Genomic DNA, 20000 nt, shown 5'->3' with positions numbered 1-20000 from the left:
GTGTGTGTGTGTGTGTGTGTGTGTGTGTGTGTGTGTGTGTGTGTGTGTGTGTGTGTGTGTGTGTGTGTGTGTGTGTGTGTGTGTGTGTGTGTGTGTGTGTGTGTGTGTGTGTGTGTGTGTGTGTGTGTGTGTGTGTGTGTGTGTGTGTGTGTGTGTGTGTGTGTGTGTGTGTGTGTGTGTGTGTGTGTGTGTGTGTGTGTGTGTGTGTGTGTGTGTGTGTGTGTGTGTGTGTGTGTGTGTGTGTGTGTGTGTGTGTGTGTGTGTGTGTGTGTGTGTGTGTGTGTGTGTGTGTGTGTGTGTGTGTGTGTGTGTGTGTGTGTGTGTGTGTGTGTGTGTGTGTGTGTGTGTGTGTGTGTGTGTGTGTGTGTGTGTGTGTGTGTGTGTGTGTGTGTGTGTGTGAGAGAGAGAGAGAGAGAGAGAGAGAGAGAGAGAGAGTAGTGAGAAAGTGTGAGAGAATGAATTATGTATCACCTAATTTCACCCGATCTTTAGCAAGCATTGTCTCACGAATACAAGCAGGTGTTTGCGTGTGCAGGTGAGTCGTGGGCGTCGTAATCCATACACCTGTCCATAAACCGCACCTGAGCCAATTAAGGTAACCCAAAATTTCTAGGAAACGAAAAAGGATATACAAAAGGCCGTAGCTTCACTTTTTGGCAAATCACGAAGAAGTGTCACAATTCCTTCAAGACAGGAAACAAGCAAACATAATTCCAGTCTTCATAAATAGTGCTAAATATCTGCTAGTTCAGAATTTGTTGAACACCTTTATTAGATACAAGGTAATCATTTAATAAAGGTATATTTAATAGTCACAACATGGATGAGATGGAGGGATGGACTGGGGAGGTATATGAGAAGAGGGTGTAAGTTTGTGGGAGGGCAGCGAAATGGCAGGGGGCAGGGAGACATGGGGTCGATTTGTTTGTGGCCACCCCTTACGGGATTAAGGCGTCTGGCTATATAGATAGATAAATAAATATATCGCATGGTTTTCTGAACAGTCATTTATTTTATTATCTGTCTCGGTCAATCTCATTATAATCAGTGACAATTTTCGTATTAACGATGAAGTGTAGCCGTGAATATTTTTTTTAGAGTGTTCGATACAGTTTTACACACACACACACACACACACACACACACACACACACACACACACACACACACACACACACACACACACAGGACAAGCACTTCCATAAACTTGGGGTACAGGAGAAATTGAAAGATGAGTGGAACGCAGTGAAAGATCGGGAAAATGGCAGCGTGGAGGAGGAATGGCAGTTGTTTAAGAGTGCTGTGGTGGAGCATGCAGAAGAGGTGTGTGGTGTGAGACGTGTGGGTGGTGGTGTAAGAAAAGGAAGTGAATGGTGGTGCGAGGAAGTAAGTATGGCTGTGGCTGAGAAGAGACATGCATATGAAGTGTGGCTGCAGAGGAAGGATGAGATGTCATATGAAAGGTATAAGGAAAAGAGGAATAGAGCGAGAAGGGCTGTGCGTGATGCTAAAGTGGCAGCAGATGAGAGGTGGGGTAGGCGGCTGACAGAGAATTTTCAACAGAATAAGAAAATGTTTTGGAAGGAGGTGAAAAGGGTGCGAAAGGGAGAGTCTGGGAAGGAAGAACGAGTAAAAGCAGAGGATGGAAGGATGTTAATTGAGATGGATGCAGTAAGGAAGAGATGGGCAGAGTATTTTGAAAGATTGTTAAATGTAGAGGAGGAAAACGTGGCTGAGATTGTGGCAGATAGAAGGGTGCAAGGAATAAATGTGTTGGGAGAGTTGAATGATTCTTTGATCACGAAGGAGGAAGTGGAGAAGGCAGTAAAGGAGATGAAAACAGGGAAAGCTGCAGGTATGGATGGGTGTGCTGTGGAATGCCTGAAGGGTGGTGGAGTGACTATTGTTGACTGGTTAGTAAGATTATTGAATGTGTGCTTTGAGAAAGGTATGGTGCCAATTGACTGGGCAAGTGCTTGTGTGGTCCCGTTGTATAAAGGCAAGGGTGATAAGTATGAATGTACTAGCTTTAGGGGTATAAGTCTGTTGAGTGTTGTAGGTAAAGTGTATGGTAGAGTGTTAATTATGAGAGTTAGAGAGGGTACAGAGGGAGTGATTAGTGATGAGCAGTGTGGCTTTAGGAGAGGGAGGGGATGCGTTGATCAGGTGTTTGCTGTGAGACAAGTGTGTGAAAAGTATTTAGCGAAAGGCAAGGATGTGTTTTGGGCATTTATGGATTTAGAGAAAGCGTATGATAGAATTGATAGGGAGGCTTTGTGGACTGTTTTAAGATTGTATGGACTTGATGGTAGGTTACTAAAAGGGGTGAAAAGTTTTTATGTAAATAGTAGAGCGTGTGTAAGAGTGGGAAATGCTGTGAGTGATTGGTTTCCCGTGAGAGTGGGGCTGCGACAGGGATGTGTGATGTCGCCTTGGTTGTTTAATATTTACATGGATGGTGTTGTAAGGGAGGTGAATGCAAGAGTTTTAGGTGGTCTGAGTCTGGTAAATGTTGATGGAGGAGAGTGGAATCTGAAGCAACTGCTGTTTGCAGATGATACTGCATTGGTGACCGATTCAGAGGAGAAATTGAGACAGTTGGTAGAGGAGTTTGGAAGGGTGTGTGAAAGGAGGAAATTGAAAGTAAATGAGAATAAGAGTAAAGTGATGAAGTGTACGAGGTTGATAGATGGTAGGGGGATGAATATAGTTTTGAATGGTGAGTTGCTTGAGGAGGTAGATTGTTTTAAATATCTAGGGTCACATGTTGCTGTGGATGGAAGAATAGATGCAGAAGTGAAGTTTAGAATAAATGAAGTAGGAAAGGTGCTGGGAGGAATGAAAAAAGTGTTTAAATGTCGTTTGCTTAGAATGGATGTAAAGAGAAGGCTGTATGAGGGTGTTGTGGTACCGACTGCGTTATATGGGGCTGAAACATGGAATATGGGTGTAGCAGAGAGGAAAAGTTTGAATGTAATGGAGATGAGATGTCTGAGGAGTACCGTATGTGTGGAGTGACGCGTATGGATCGAGTGCGAAATGATGAAGTGCGAAGGAGAACTGGAGTTGTTCGGGAGATGGCTGGTAGAGTTGAGCAGAGGGTGTTGCAATGGTTTGGGCATATGGAGAGAATGGATAATGAGCGATTGGTGAAAAAGATAACTAGATCTGATGTGAGAGGTGTAAGACTGAGAGGAAGACCACGAATAGGATGGATGGACAGTGTGAAGAGAGCGCTGGATGCGAGAGGGATGTCTGTTGAGCAAGGAAGAGTGGCTGTGCGTGACAGAAATAAATGGAGAGAAATTGTGAATGAATAAGTGATGACGCAGCCCTGAGGGGATATTCTCCCGCATTTGGTCTGATCAGCTAGTCAGGTCAGGTGCGGGTAAGGGGATGGGTCTGTTATGATGTGGCAGGGGTAAACCAGTTCTGCTGTCGGGCCCTGCTGTGGATGTCACTGCTTGCATTGCGCAGTTGACCCTTGTGCGGTGTGATGCGGTGAGGATCTGTCCGTTCTCCCCTTTGGGGCTAAGATGCGAATGAATGTGTTTGAATGGATGAGTAAATGGAGAGTGAGTCGTCCTGTCTCGGCTACCTCCCTTTCCTTGGGGGAAGCAGCCTAGGTATATAGATAGATAGATAGACATAATTTCCTTGACAGTGTACTCGAATAACGCCTTAATTAGCCCATGGGACAAAAAAAAAATGAGTTGTGATTAAGACCAAAGAACCAGACGACATAAAACTGGAAGGTCAGTGTTCCATGGTGCAGTTTTGGGTCCTATTCTGTTTTGAAATTACAAAAACAAAACAAAAATAGACGAAGGTTTGTATTGAAATAGGGAAGTGTTTTGTGGGCTGTTTTAACATGTGTAGTGATGGTGATAACTGTGTGGCTTGAAGATGAGGGAAGGTGACAATTGGGTGACGTGGAGATGAGTGAAGGTGATAACTGGGTGACGTGGAGATGAGGGAAGGTGACAACCGGGTGGCTTGGAGGTGAGTGAATGTGACAATTGGGTGGGTTAGAGATGAGTGAAGGTGACAACTGGGTAGGTTAGAGATGAGTCAAGGTGACAATTGGGTGACGTGGAGATGAGGGAAGGTGACAATTGGGTGACGTGGAGATGCGTGAAGGTGACAATTGGGTGGGTTGGAGATGATTGAAGGTGACAATTGGGTAGCCTGGAGATGAGTGAAGGTGACAACTGGGTAGCCTGGAGATGAGTGAAGGTGGTAATTGGGTGACTTGGAGATGAGTGAAGATGACAATTGGGTGGGTTGGAAATGAGTGAAGATGACAATTGGGTGGGTTGGAAATGAGTGAAGATGACAATTGGGTGAGTTAGAAATGAGTAAATACATGTGCATTTTTACTGGGCTCTCTATTGATCGTTGTAGTTTTATATTTTTCCTGTTCTTATTTCTGCATTCCTCGCTCTCTATATATTGAAAAAAAAAAAAAAAAAAAAAAGGAGTTTAAGAGAGAATGATTATTATTTTTTATTTTCCCTTTTGACTTTGGAGATGACTGTGTGTTCCGGGAAAATTACTGAATTAATTTGTGTGTGTGTGTGTGTGTGTGTGTGTGTGTGTGTGTGTGTGTGTTTGTGTGTGTGTGTGTCAATACTGGTGCTGTCAATCCTCCCATAAAACTTGTTAAATATTCACCAGCTCTTATCCCTTTTCTTCGTGTGTGTGTGTGTGTGTGTGTGTGTGTGTGTGTGTGTGTGTGTGTGTGTGTGAGAGAGAGATAGAGAGAGAGAGAGAGAGAGAGATCAGATATGCAAGCAGGTGCCATAAAACGTGCATTTTATTCATGTGTTACTGTCTGGGAATATGCATGTGTATTTGTGCGCGTGTCTGCATGTGTGTGTGTGTGTGTGTGTGTGTGTGTGTGTGTGTGTGTGTGTGTGTGTGTGTGTGTGTGTGTGTGTGTGTGTGTGTGTGTGTGTGTGTGTGTGTGTGTGTGTGTGTGTGTGTGTGTGTGTGTGTGTGTGTGTGTGTGTGTGTGTGTGTGTGTGTGTGTGTGTGTGTGTGTGTGTGTGTGTGTGTGTGTGTTTCAGTTATGCAAGTGCCATTATATGTGTATTTTATTCATGTGGTCCTGTTTGAGAAATATGCATGTGTACTTGTGTGCGTGTATGTATGTGTGTGTTTCTCCCCCTTACACTATCACCTACCCTACCTTGCCTCACCACATCTTGCTTACCTCACACCACACACCTGCCTTCATTCACCACACATACCTTATCTAACCATGACCTTGATTCTCAGTACACCACATCTGCCTCACCCCATCACACACCTACCTCACCCCAGCACACTTTTCCCCTATCCCATCACACCTCACCACACCTGCCTTTCGTGACATTACAACACCCCACCAAACACCTACTTCACCCCAACACACTACACACCTGCCTCACCCCACCACACCACACACCTCCCTCACTCCACCACACCACACTCCTGCCTCACCCCATCACATACCTTCTACACACCACCACCCCACCAGGCACCAACCCCAACCCCAACACATATCTACCACACCCCAACACAGCTACTACACCCCCCTACACCCCACCTCACACCTCCAGTATACTCCAGCACACACCTGCCTCAAACGTACCTAACCCAACCACACACCTACATTATTTAGACACATCACTTCCACGAAAGAGTATTCATGGCTGCCAATGTGTTTCCGTGCGTTTTATCCAATCTGTGTGTGTGTGTGTGTGTGTGTGTGTGTGTGTGTGTGTGTGTGTGTGTGTGTGTGTGTGTGTGTGTGTGTGTGTGTGTGTGTGTGTGTGTGTGTGTGTGTGTGTGTGTGTGTGTGTGTGTGTGTGTGTGTGTGTGTGTGTGTGTGTGTGTGTGTGTGTGTGTGTGTGTGTGTGTGTGTGTGTGTGTGTGTGTGTGTGTGTGTGTGTGTGTGTGTGTGTGTGTGTGTGTGTGTGTGTGTGTGTGTGTGTGTGTGTGTGTGTGTGTGTGTGTGTGTGTGTGTGTGTGTGAGGTTGCTTGCGTGCGTATGCCTTACAATTTTGATTTTGTGTGCGCATGTTTTTTGCCTGTGATTTTTTTTGTACATATATCATGTTGCATGTGATGTTGCACCTACGTATCTGTATATCATTTGAGTTGCTTTGTGTTGCTAAGGTTTGCAATATTAAGCCTATATGCACGAGGCCTTCCTTAAGCTGTGCAACATTGTCTTGTGAGAGAGAGAGAGAGAGAGAGAGAGAGAGAGAATAAAAAACAAAAAAGATGAGATAATATAGTGTAGTGAGATATCTTTAAAAGAGCGTCTTCATAGTGAAAGGGTTAATTACAGGTGTTAAATATACGTGAATCTCTCTCTCTCTCTCTCTCTCTCTCTCTCTCTCTCTCTCTCTCTCTCTCTCTCTCTCTCTCTTCTACATTCCTTTTACCCTCCCTCTTCCTCTTTTTCCTCTCAGTAGTTTTTTTTTTCTACGTATTTTACTTCATTCCCTTCCTTTCTTGCCTCCATCACTTTCTTCTCCTCCTTCTCCTCCTCCCCCTCCTACTCTCTTCTTCCTCCTCCTTCTCTCCGTCCCTCTACCCCCTCCCTTCTCCCTTCCTTCCCTCATTTCATCTCCATTCCCCTTCCCATCTTCCTCCTGCCTTCCGTCCTTCCTCCCTATTTCTTTTCTCTCTCCTCCTCTTTACTTATTTTGCTTCCAGTTCCTTGTTTCAAATCTGCCTCCCTCTCTCCTCTCTCTCTCCCCCTCCCTTCCTTTCCCTCCCTCCCTCCCCCATACCCTCTCACTTCTCCTCTCCTCTCCACTCCTAGCCTCGCCTCTCCTTCCCACATTTCTTCCTTCTCTCCCTATTCCTCTCCCGATAATACTTCTTCCTCCCCTCCCTCTGCCCCCATCTTTCTCTTCTGTTCCCTCCTTCCTCCCTCCCTCTCCCTCTCTCCCTCCCTTCCTCCTCCTCCTCCTCCTTATCCTCTTCGCTACAGGTCTTCCATCGATCTCAGGGTTGTCTTATGAAGTATTAATTCTGGGTCATAACGGAGGGAGGGAGGGAGGAAGAGAGGGAGGGAGGGAGGGAGGGAGGGAGGAGGAATAGAGGAGAGGTAAATGATAGATAGATAGGGAGGGAGGGAGGGAGCGAAGAGACAGACCGCAGATAGATAAATAGGGAGGAAGGGAGAGAAGAGACAGGTAATAGATAGACAGGGGGAAGGGAGAGGAGAGACAGGTAATAGATAGACAGGGGGAAGGGAGAGGAGAGACAGATTGTAGACAGAAAGGGAGGAAGGGAGGATAATGGAGAAGGGAGAGAGGAGAGAGGCGACAGACAAACAGATGAGCAAAGGAGGAGAGAAGGAAGGGGAGAGATTGAGGGGGGGGGGAAGATGGCTATAAAAAGATGAAAATATTAAGAGAGAGAGAGACCATCCACTCACCTTCTTGATCTCTAAAAATCTCTCAATAAACTAAACATATTTCCCTGATAATGGTAAATACGATGTACAGTTGGCACCACATACACCTGGTACGGCATAAATATACAGCTGGCATCATATACACCTGGTACAGCATAAATATACAGCTGGCATCATATACACCTGGTACACCATCCACGAGTAGCAGAAGTCTAGCATTTCGCACACTTGACAACCCTGACATAATCACGTGTTTGTTGGTGGCACTGACATGAAGGAACGAAAGTGTCAAAAATAAGCTGAAACGACCAGGTAACCGTGACGCATGATCGCTGGGAATTGTAGCTAGACCTCCACTTCACACACACACACTGTCCCAGGTGCATGTGTGGCCAACTGAGCATATGACGCCACTCTAGACAGGAGGCGAAGTACGAGAATGAAATATTACAAAGTCCATGGTTAAGGAAGCTCCCTAACACCTTTTCCTAAGCGATTTATTTTGTTTATTACACCTTACTGTCCTGTTCTGTGTTACATAAATCCCTCCAATATCGCCATACGCTGCGTAGATGGCATGTAAAGGGATATTAACCAGCCATGTTCAAAAAAATAAATCGCCAAGGAAGAGGTGTTAGGGAACTTCCTTTATCGACAAAAATACGGGCCTTAAACCACAAATATGGTGTCAAAGGTCAAGAATTTATGGTGTCAAAGGTCAAGAATTTATGGTGTCAAAGGTCAAGGAATTTCTGGTGTCATATCAAGAATTTATGGTGTTGGTGTCAAAGGTCAAGAATTTATGGTGTCAAAGGTCAAGGAATTTATGGTGTCATGTCAAGATTTAATGGTGTCAGAGGTCAAGAATTTATGGTGTCAGAGGTCAAGAATTTATGGTGTCAGGTCAAGGAATTTATGATGTCAAAGGTCAAGGAATTTATGGTGTCAGAGGTCAAGGAATTTATGGTGTCAGAGGTCAAGAATTTATCATGTCAAAGGTCAAAGAATTTAGCTATATAATCCAAGTACGTCATTCTATCTATCCATCTATCCATCTATCTATTCATCCATCTATCTATCTATCTATCTATCTATCAACCTGTACTCACCTGGAAGCCCCAATTCTTGCTCTGTGACGTCAGGTGTATCATTAAACACCTCCAAATCATCAGCGTAGGACAGGTGACCCCAACAGACAGACAAACTAATGTACTGCACCAAACTTGTCATGCCTAGGGACGGGCACTGCGAGGGCGGGGTTAGGACGGTGGGCCCTAGCATACCCATGGGTGACACCTGAAATTACCTGTATATGGGGAGAGTTGGGGAGGTTAGGGAGCTGATGGGAGCCGGGGAGGAAGTTTGGGAGTGTGGAGATCTGTGTATTGGGAGTTGAAGCGAAGTTTGGGAGTATGAGAGTATGTGGGATGGTTTGGGAGTTTGTGGGAGGGACTGAGAGGGTTTGGGAGTCTGTGAGAGTTAGAGTGGGAACTGGGGAGTATATGTAGGAGGTTAGTGGGAGGGTCTGGGAGTCTTTGGGAGCTAAGGGGTGATTCTGGTACCTTGTAATGCTGGTTGTGGTGGTGTGGTAGGGGAAGATGAAGTGGTGGAGATTGTGGTGGGGATTAGTGGTTGTGGTGGAATAATTATGGTAGTGGTAGTAAATGTGGTAGGAACTAATGGTGGTTGTGGCGGTGTGGTAGTGGAAGTTCTAGTGGCAGCAACTGTGGTAGAGTTTAAGTAGCTGTGGTAGTGTGGCGGAGTAACAAATGAGGCAGTGTGGTAAATGTGGTAGTAGTAGCGTAACAAATATGGCTGTGTGGTGGCGTAACAAATGTGGTACTGTGGTAAATGTGGTGTTGTGGTAGCGTAACAAGTGTGGTAGGAATGGTACCTCTAATGACGATGGTAGTGGTAGTACTAGTAGTCAATAACAGAGATACTACTGATGTGGTTGGAGTATATCCTTCAAAGTGGTGATGGCGGTGATGGTATTGATGAGGCTTTGGTCGATGGTGAGTTGTGGTGGTGGTGGTGGTGTGGTGAAAGGGTGCAATGGTGATGATGGAGTGTGGTAATGATGGGGAAGAGGGGAGTGTGGTAGAGATGGAAGGTATGGCGGTGATGGGGGTGGTGGTGGTGGTGGTGGTGAAAGGGTGCGATGGTGATGATGGAGTGTGGTAATGATGGGGAAGTGGGGAGTGTGGTAGAGATGGGGGGGGTGACAAGGTGCGGTGATGAGGGTGTGTGGTAATCGGTGGTGTTGAAGTGTGTGATGGTGATGATGGAGTGTGATGGTAATGTGGAGGGGTGGTGGTGATGGGGGTGTGGTGATGGGGTGTGGTGGTAATGATGATAATGATGTGGTGATGATAATGATGACGAGGGTAAAAGAGAGAGAGAGTCTTGTGGGATGGTGTGGGAGTGAACGTAACGGCTAAAATTGGTGGGGGTATGTATTTGGAAGATGGAATGTTGCTTGTGGGAGTGAGTGGGAGTCTTGTGGGAGGCAGAGGGAGTGTGTGCGAGGCAGAGGGAGTGTGTGGGAGCCAGAGGGAGAGTGTGGGAGTGTGGGGGAGCCAGAGGGAGTGTGTGGGAGCGTGTGGGAGACAGAGGGAGTAAGTGAGACTCCTTAATTCCCGTCTTTCTTCATCCCAGGTATAAATATCCTCTTGTTTGATGAGGCGAGTCGAAAGATAGCCTCCCTCTCTCTCTTTTTCTCGTCACCTGAAAGAAAAAAGAGAGTGTGTGAGACAGAATAGAGCATGGTTTCTCACTCTACTTTCTATATTTCACTCTTTATTTTCTTTTAAACCTAGCTCTAATTCTTGGCTCAGTATTTCTTCTTATACACACTATACTGTTAGCTTTTTTTTTCTTCTTGTCAATATCATACTTATCTTCCAGTTCTCTCTCTCTCTCTCTCTCTCTCTCTCTCTCTCTCCACACCAACCCCTATCACACCATCAAACCCATCCCCAGCCACATCACCACACTTGTCCCCCACCAATAACCACCACACCTATCCCCCACCAAACCTGTCTTCCACCACACCTGTCCCCCACCACACCACCACACCTATCCCCCACCACACCAACACACCTGTCCCCCACCACACCTGACCACCCAAACCTCTCTTATCATACCCATTCTTAGCCTAAAAAAAGGTTTCTGTACATTAATATTCCAAATTACCACCGCCACTGTTAAAAATTTATCTCAGTTTACCCTACAAGTACGCAGATAAGAGGAAGAAAACAGAAGGTAAAGAAAATGTGTGTTAGGCCTTTACCTTGTCTTAAAACAACACAGATAATTACTTCACAGGCCTTTTTCATTCAGTGTAGGATTTCTTTTTTCATTTCAGGAATAGAAATATGGAACTCTGAACAAAAAAACAACAATAACAATAGCAAGAAGAAGAAGGATAATGGGAAGAAGAAGAAGAAGGAGAAGAAGAAGACGAAGGAGGAGGAGGAGGAGGAGGAGGAGGAGGAGGAGGAGAAGGATAACAACCATTTGTAATATTCATCCTTCACATTATCAGCAAATTTATCTTCCAGAAATAATTACAGATTCCTCCAATACACTTAATCATATTCTCTCCAATATTCACGAATCAAAATCAGTAAAGCAGAAAAAATAAAGTAATATCCATGATTCGCCATATCAGTGAATTTGGAGATATTACTGCATCGTGAGTCGTGAATATTTACACCTGCCCTCACAACACCTGACATTAATCCCTGTAATATTCAACCTTCGGGGAATATCATTGTCTTAGTTTACCTCAGTGTTGATCAGATACACCTGGCTGACTTGTGCTCCGGGTAAGGGGTGTAGGGGGGTGTAGGGGGGTGTGGTGTGGTGTGGTGTGGTGCGTGTGTGTGTGTGTGTTTGTGTGTGTAGTGCTGTGTATGTTCTCCCAGTCCCTGTCGCTCTTTCACGTCCGTCTAACATATAACCCCGTGCATTATGTAACAGGGAGTGTAAGATATATGAGAGTCTGAATTAGTAAAGAATTGTGCCCAGGAAATTGTGAGCATTGTGAGCTGGTGTTGACTCTGTTACATTCACTACTACATAAATAAAGGAAAAGTAGACACCATTGAACTGTGGGTCTGGAGGTGAGAGAGAGAGAGAGAGAGAGAGAGAGCATCCTAACCAAGCCTCACCTAACAGCGCGTGACCCAAGCATAGGAACCCACTGTGCATGACTTCCTTCGTAAATCGTAAAGGGAGGTGAGGGAAGGTGTGTGTGTGTGTGTGTGTGTGTGTGTGTGTGTGTGTGTGTGTGTGTGTGTGTGTGTGTGTGTGTGTGTGTGTGTGTGTGTGTGTGTGTGTGTGTGTGTGTGTGTGTGTGTGTGCAAATATCAACCAGAGTGACTTCAACACGCTCACCTAACTCCAAAAATATCACATACACACAGAAGCGACCACAAGCATAAACGGAGTATGTGTGGAAGTAGAGAGGTGCATGAAATATACAAGTACGACCACACACACACACACACACACACACACACACACACACACACACACACGCACACACACACACACACACACAACACACACACGTCCTCTCAGTACAGTACAGGAGTCCAATGTTTATGCTCACACCACCATATCACCTCCTCTTGCACTGCCAATGAACAAACAGCACTGGCATAACACTGAACACCCTCAACCCCCCCGTACATGACCTCAGTAAAGGAATACAATTGACCTCGTTCCTGGGTAAGTAGGAATTCAATTTATACGACTCCTGTGTCAGTAGGAATCCAGTCTGCAAGGCTCCAATATTGCTGAAAAATCACAGACTGGGAAGTTGATGAAGCAAAGGCAATAAGGGAAGCAAACAGGAAAGGCTATTGTGGTTATTGAGTGTGTGTGTGTGTGTGTGTGTGTGTGTGTGTGTGTGTGTGTGTGTGTGTGTGTGTGTGTGTGTGTGTGTGTGTGTGTGTGTGTGTGTGTGTGTGTGTGTGTGTGTGTGTGTGTGTGTGTGTGTGTGTGTGTGTGTGTGTGTGTGTGTGTGTGTGTGTGTGTGTGTGTTTGACCTTAGTAGTGCACAAAGGAATCACAAATCGACCAGGATTATGAAAGATGTTGAGGTGATATGAGGGTCGGAGGAAGGGAGGGGTTGGAGGGAAAGATGAAGGAGTTGGAGGAAAGGTAGGGGAGGAAGGGAGAGAAAAGGGAGGAGAGGGAAGGTGGAGGAAAGATGGAGTTGGAGGAGAGGTGAAGGAAGGGGGGGGGAAGATAGAGAAATTAGGAAACGGGAGGAAGAAGGGAGATGAGAGAAAGATGGGAGAGGAGGAGGGAAGATCAGGGAAGGATGGAAAGCAGTGGAGGAAAGATGGAGAAGAGGATGAGAAAAAGATAAAAGGAAAGGACGAAGATGGGAGAGACTGGAGGGATTTAAAGGGAGGGATGGGAGGAAAGGAGAGACAAAAAGTGAGAGGAGTGACAGGAAGGCCAAAAGCAAGGAGGGAGGTGAAAGGAAATGGAGAAGTGAAGAGGAAGGAAGGAAGTATGGAAGGTGAAGAAAGAAAGTGGAAGGTCTCTCTCTCTCTCTCTCTCTCTCTCTCTCTCTCTCTCTCTCTGACCCTATTTGCTCTAAATTTCGTGACAATGTGAAGGAAGATTTATCGCGTGATGGTGATTGATGGGCGATTGTGTGCGATTTACTCTCTCCCTCCCTCTCTCTCTCTCTCTCTCTCTCTCTCTCTCTCTCTCTCTCTCTCTCTCTCTCTCTCTCTCTCTCTCTCTAATCGATCTAGCTGGGAGTGTTTATTATGTATGTTGTGGATGTCCCCAAGAAGACACGAGGAGGAGGAGGAGGAGGAGGAGGAGGAGGAGGAGGAGGAGGAGGAGGAGTGGTGTGTGTGTGTGTGTGTGTGTGTGTGTGTGTGTGTGTGTGTGTGTGTGTGTGAATTATTAATCAACGTAAACGGGCTCCCTACTCCATGTCCAGCATCTGATAAACAAACTAACAATAGAACAAATTACCTAAACGTACACGTGTGCGTTTACCTGACCGTGGCATTGCTGTGAACGATTGAAAGGCGTACATAAAGAAACGCACATCGATTCCTGGTTTTGAGGACAGAAGCTGCCTTGACACACACACACACACACACACACACACACACACACACACACACACGCTACTATTATCCTCTCTATATGTTAGTGCATCTGCAACTATGTACCTACTGTATCAGACTGCATATCTATCTGTCCATCTATCTATCTATCTACCTCTCTATCAATCCGTTTATCTATCTGTCTATCTATCTATCTATCACCAGTCCAGTCTGTTCATGAAAATATCAGTCTAACTTTTTTCTGCTGTTATTTCCTTTGTTACCTGCTCTCTTCTCTCTCTCTCTCTCTCTCTCTCTCTCTCAGTTTCCCTGTCTCTCCATAAAATTATCAGTCTACCCTTTTTCTGATTTTCTTTCCACTGTTACCTGCTTCTCTCCTTCCTTCTCTCTCTCTCTCTCTCTCTCTCTCTCTCTCTCTCTCTCACCCACCAATAATTTACAAACCAAACACACCTTCCACTGTCCTGCCCATGTTAGCATATCGGGACCACGTGTGATGTATATTGATTCTCTCTCTCACATAACATGAACAAGGTGAGCTTCAGTGGTTTACCTGGACGTCTGCTTTACCTGGATTTTACCTGTCTTTTTGTGTGTGTGTGTGTGTGTGTGTGTGTGTGTGTGTGTGTGTGTGCCACCATGGGGGTAGGCCGTTCACCTGCCCTTAAATATTTCCTTACACCTTGAGGGTTTAAATGAGGTGTATTGTCTTTCTTTTTCTCGTCTCGTCTCCTCTCTCTCTCTCTCTCTCTCTCTCTCTCTCTCTCTCTCTCACACACACACACACACACACACACACACACACACACACACACACACACACACACACACACACACACGACTTATAAATCAGACCAACGTTTCAAGATTGAGAAAGGGAGTTAAGTTCTATTGTTACCTGCCTTCAGTTCCTTCTAAGATATTTTATTCATGTCGATCTTTACTCCACATCCGGGAAGTCAGGATGTGGAGAACTTCATCCAAAAATATTACATTATACTAATCCACCTATTAATTTGGAAATGTAAAAAAAATAGTGGTGGTAGTAGTAGTAGTAGTAGTAGTAGTAGTTGCAGTAGAAGTAGAAGTATAATAATAATAATAATAATAATAATAATAATAATAATAATAATAATAAAGATAATAATAAAAGTATCAACAGAGTACAAAATAAATCTTTCGAACTTCTGACCCCAAAATACATAACAAGCAAGAATAAAAGAACGATTGTAAGATTAATCGCAGCTACACACCCTTCCCAGAATCCTGCACTCCATCTTCCTTTGTCCCTTTGTCGAATAATGGACCAAGAATGTACCGCCAGAAGACCCCGAACCGCCATAAGTTAAGGTGCAGAACCGATATAAGGATCCCCCATCGCCATAAGTTAAGGCCCTGAACCGCCATAAGTTAAGGCCCCGAACCGCCGTAAGTTAAGGTCCTGGGCCACCATAAGTAAAGGCCTTGAACCACCACAAGTTAAGGCCTTGAAGCGCCCTAAGTTAAGGCCCGAACCGCCATAAGTTTAGGTCTTAAACCACCATAAGTTAAGGCCCTGAACCGCCATAAGTCAAGACCCAAACCTCCATAAGGTAAAGACCCGTACCAGGCTTCTTGCCTTGAGCCACGATAAGTCAAGGTTTGGCCTAGATCGATAGAGGATGGTTAAGCATTTGTGGGGACGGCTAATGTGTGTGTAAACAAATGTAGACGCTTGTACGATTTATGAATGACTTGACACCTGTGCTTATTGTACATTATGGGTGAAAAATTGTGATGTAGTGGTACTCGTAATAGTAGCAGCCAAAGTACTACAACAACAACAACAATTACTACTACTACTATTACTACTACTACTACTGCTACTACGTTCCTCATTCATAATACGCAGTAAACTATTTCGTGCCTGGAGTTATTCAAGAAAATATTGCATTCAAGACAACACCGATCGTGGCATGAGAGACGTAATGGGCAAGACACTGCAATTTTCTTTATCTATTATGCAACATCCTTCAGTGAATCACCCCTCTGCATTGCACCTTCGTCTTTGCCAACGCTCACTTTTCTTCCTCTGCATCATCACTTGCTCTAATAAAGGTCAGGTGTCGTGAGGCGGGTGACAGGTGTGATGAGGGACAGGTGTGGCGGTGTGGCGGGTGACAGGTGTGGTGAGGGAGGGGTGTGGTGGGGAATGGGTGTGGTGGTGTGGTTGGGAAACAGGTGTGTTAGAATGCAACTGTTTGGAAGATGGGCGATTTTTCGATATAAGTGTTTGGAAGCCGGGTGTTTTAGCAGTCAGGTGTGTTTGGGGAAGGCAGGTGTTTTAGGAGTCAGGTGTGTTTGGGGAAGGCAGGTGTTTTAGGAGTCAGGTGTGTTTGGAGAAGCCAGGTGTGTGAGGCTAACTGCATCCAAAATAGCCCCACTGTCCAATCTTACACAGGTTGATCAATACACCTCATCAACTTGCCGTGTTGCTGGCTGCATTATAGGCTACATGCATTCTCAATCACCTGCTCTGACTGTGATGGATGAGGTGGTGATGTGTACTTAATAAACAAAGCGAGAGAGAACGATCTGATATCTGATTACACTCTTGCTGAAGCTGGATTATTCAGTGTGACTCCCAGGTAATTTTTTCTGCCCAGGTAAAGCTCTCGTTACTTTGCTCTACGGCTCTATCCTGCACGGCTCTAACTGATTTCTTTTAATATATTTCCTTTATTCACTCTACTATCCTTACAACCACTCTGCCTGCCATCCCTACCATCCATTTATTCCTTTTATCTTTTTGTTGTCTGTTTTCTCATTCATCTTTTTATTAATCCATCCCCCCATCTCTCTCTTTTTCTTCCCCTCTCCATCTCTCTTTTTTCCCTCCATCTCTCCACCTCTCTTCTCCCTTCATCTCCCTCTACTTCCCCTCCATCTCTCCATCTCTCTCTTTTCCCTCCATCTCTCCATCTCTCTCCTTTATCCATCTCTCTAGCCTACTATACTCTTTTTTCCCTTCTACTCAGCTGCACTCTCTTCTGTACTTTCTTCTGAACACTTTTCCTTACGTTTCTCTTCCTTTCTCTCTCTGTTCCTTCACTTTTTCTGTCCCACATATTTTCCCACACCTTCTTTCCATCTCTCTCTCTCACAATCTTTCATTTCTTTCTGCTCTTTTTTCTGTCCCACATTTATTTTCCCACACCTTCTTTCCATCTCTCTCTCTCTCTCTCTCTCTCTCTCTCTCTCTCTCTCTCTCTCACACACACACACACACACACACACACACAATCTTTCATTTCTTTCTTCTTTGCTCTGTTCACTCTATCGACTTCTTGAATTATAAACAGTAAGTCAGGTACATTATGCACGAAACTGAAAATAATGCGGCGGAGTATCGTCAGGCAAGGTAAGGTAAGGAAGGGTAAGGTAGGGTAGGGTAGGGTAGGGTAGGGTAGGGTAGGGCAGGGTAAGGTAAGGTAAGGTAAGGTAGGGTAGGGCAGAGTAAGGTAAGGTAAGGTAGGCTAGGGTAGGGTAGGGTAGGGTAGGGTGTAGGGCAGGGTAGGGTAGGGAAGGGTGTTCAGAATAAATTAGATTATGTGAGGTGGGGTCAGGTGAGGTCAGAGTAACAAAGTTAGGCTATATTAGGTCTTTGTATCCTTAACGCAATACAAAAATGATTTTTCCAGCTAATATTTCATCCTAATGACCATCTTTTAGGGCACGCAGAGAATACGTGGGTACCATCCTTTCCCCTAACCCCATATATAAACTCCATCACAGAAATAAGTAAATAAAAATAAGCTTCCAAATCCCCCCATTACCCAAAAAATTATTCAGAAAATTACATAAAGCCTTTCACTGGGGCCACGGCTTCAATGCCAGTGGATCAGCGTATATATAAACCTCGCTATTTGGGAAGTTGGAATAAAATTGAATTAAAAGAGCTAGGAGTTTTGTGGCGTGAATGAAACTTGATTTGTTAGTGAAGTTATGAGGATGTTGTGAGGGAGTGTAATGAAGCTGACTGTAGTACTGGGAATTTGGAGGGGGAGGGGAGAGGATAAGGGGGGAGGGAAGGGGGAGATGGGGAGGAGAGGGAGAAAGGGGAGAGGAGGGGGGGAAGAAGGGAGAAGAGGGAGAGGAGGGGTATGATTGAGTGAAAGGTGTGACGAGGGAGGGGAAGGGGAATGGGGGGAAAAGAAGAGGGAGGGATAGGTAGGGGGAGACGGGAGGAGGTGGAAGAGGGAAGAAGAAAGGGAGAGGGAAGGACGAGGAAGACGAGGAAGAGAGGGAGAAGGGTGAAGGGAGAAGGTGAAGAGGGTGAGGAACGGCGGAAGAAGGAAGGAGAGGGAGGAACAACAGGGGGGAAGGAATGGGTAAGGTGTTGTAGGGGGAGAGGGGAGGGGGAGGTTAAGATGGGAAAAAAGGGGAAAGAGGTAACAAAAGAGGTAGGGATGAAAGCAATACAGTCCTCTAGTCTCGAGAAAACTTTACACTCCCAGAAAAAAAGCACAGGAGCATTTTTTTTTTTTTTTCATATATGTTGCTGTTCCTTGTGTGTTGTCTGTAATTATGAGCGAGAGAGAGGATGGACTGGCAAAATGGTGTATTAATATGTATGTGTGTGTGTGTGTGTGTGTGTGTGTGTGTGTGTGTGTGTGTGTGTGTAACAGGTGAGAGGTTACGTGAGCAACAGAAAATGTGTACCTGCGTCTATGTATATATGTATGTGTATGTATGTATGTGAGTGGATACGAATGTGAGGATATTGTCTAAGTTTACGTAAATCCTTAATCCTTTAAGATATAATATTAAATCCCCTTTTAATCCGCATTTAAATAACAAGTAAAGATCAAGTACCTTTAATCTAAGTAAAGTTTTCTTGCGAAGTAAAGGAATTAAGTTTATTTTTGCTGATTATCCAGATAATTTACCTCTTACAGGTGTTATCTTTGTCATAAAATCCAGGTAGATTAGTGACATGACCCCTGCCTTTCACTTCCCCCATTCCCATCAGTTTACCCCACTCTCCTTCCCCTACCCCTCCTCTTACTTTCCTTCTCCTTCCCTGTCTTTCCCTTCCCCATCCCCATCGATTTTCCCCAGTTCTCCTCCCCTACCTGTCCTCTTACCTTCCTTCCCCTCTTCCCCTTGCCTTACCTCACTTTTCTTCCCTTAGCTTTCACTTTCCCAATCCTCTCTTGTCCATATCATCTTCTGTCTTCCCCTTCACCCTTCCTTCCTCCTTACCATTTTCCTCTTCCTTCTCAACACTTCCTCTTCCCCTACCCTTCTTTTTCCTTTCCTCCTCTTCCCTTATCCTCCCTTTCCCTTCTCTCCTCGCACCTCGCACCCTAGTATCTCCCTACTTCTTCCTTCCCTTCTCCGCCCAATACCCTATCATTCACCTACTTTTTCTTACCCCTTGCCCTACTCTTCCACTACTTTCCTTCCCTTTCCCCTACCCTTACTCTGCCTCTCCCTTCCTTTCCCTTCCCTCCACTTCCCTCCCCTCCCTTACTCTACCTCTCCCTTCCTTTCCTTTCCCTCCCCTTCCCTCCCCTCCCTGCCCCTCCTTCCTCTTTGTCCTTTGATTATCAATTATTCAGACAACAATAAACAAACAAGTGTACGTGGGAGTGGGGAGGGGGAGGAGGGGGGGAGAGAGTGAGGAAGGGGAGGGCATGAAGAGGTGAAAGAAGGACGAAGGGGGAGGGAGAGGGAGATAAGTGAAGGACAAGAAGATGGGAAGGGGAGAGGGAGGGGGAGGGGGAGGGGAGGGCGTGGAGAGATAAGAGAAGGATGAAGGGGCAGGGAGAGGGAGATGAGTGAAGGACAAGAAGAGGGGAGGGGAAGGGGAAAAGGGGGAGGGGAGGGGGGAAAAGGAGACAGGTGAAGGGTGGATCTCCTGGGGAAGGGTAGAAGGGAGAGGAGAGGAAAGGAAAGGGAAGGGGAAAGGAAAGAGTTTGGGGGGATGAAGGTATGGGGGGAGGGAAGAAGGAAGGAGGAGAGAGGGAAAGAGGAAGGAGGGAAGGAAGAGGAAGACAAGGAAGAAATGTGAGTGAAAGAGTAACAGAAACTGGTGAACCCAGACAAGGTATACGTAAGAATAGGTCATGATGGTGATATGGTGGGTATGTGGGGGTGATATGGTGGGTATGTGGGGGTGATATGCTGGGTATGTGGTGATATGCTGGGTATGTGGTGGTGATATGCTGGGTATGTGGTGGTGATATGCTGGGTATGTGGTGGTGATATGCTGGATATGTGATGGTGATATGCTGGGTATGTGATGGTGATATGGTGGATATGTGATGGTGATATGCTTGGTATGTGGGGATGATATGCTGGGTATGTGGTGGTGATATTCTGGGTATGTGGTGGTGATATTCTGGGTATGTCCTGGTGATATGTTGGGTATGCGTAATGGGTATGTGCCGTCCAATATCGTATAACGGGGACATATCATACGTGGGGTATAC

The 20000-nt window shown here is 45.4% G+C and overlaps 1 protein-coding gene across 1 annotated transcript in view; it reads right to left on the bottom strand.

Moving 5' to 3' along the window:
• The window catches only part of LOC145391718 (ionotropic receptor coreceptor Ir76b-like), a 121460-nt gene that overhangs the window by 12049 nt on the left and 89411 nt on the right, over nt 1-20000 (bottom strand). The window contains exon 3 of the mRNA XM_080266254.1: nt 8527-8713. Coding sequence (XP_080122380.1) covers nt 8527-8713 — 187 coding nt within the window. The remainder of the gene's footprint in view (nt 1-8526; nt 8714-20000) is intronic.

Source organism: Coenobita brevimanus, chromosome 19, assembly GCF_032717465.1.
Source record: "Coenobita brevimanus isolate Jiangsu-jjx chromosome 19, ASM3271746v2, whole genome shotgun sequence".
In the NCBI taxonomy this organism is placed as follows: domain Eukaryota; kingdom Metazoa; phylum Arthropoda; class Malacostraca; order Decapoda; family Coenobitidae; genus Coenobita; species Coenobita brevimanus.
The sequence above is the reverse complement of the archived record's forward strand: the minus strand, read 5'-3'. Positions and strand labels throughout refer to the sequence as shown.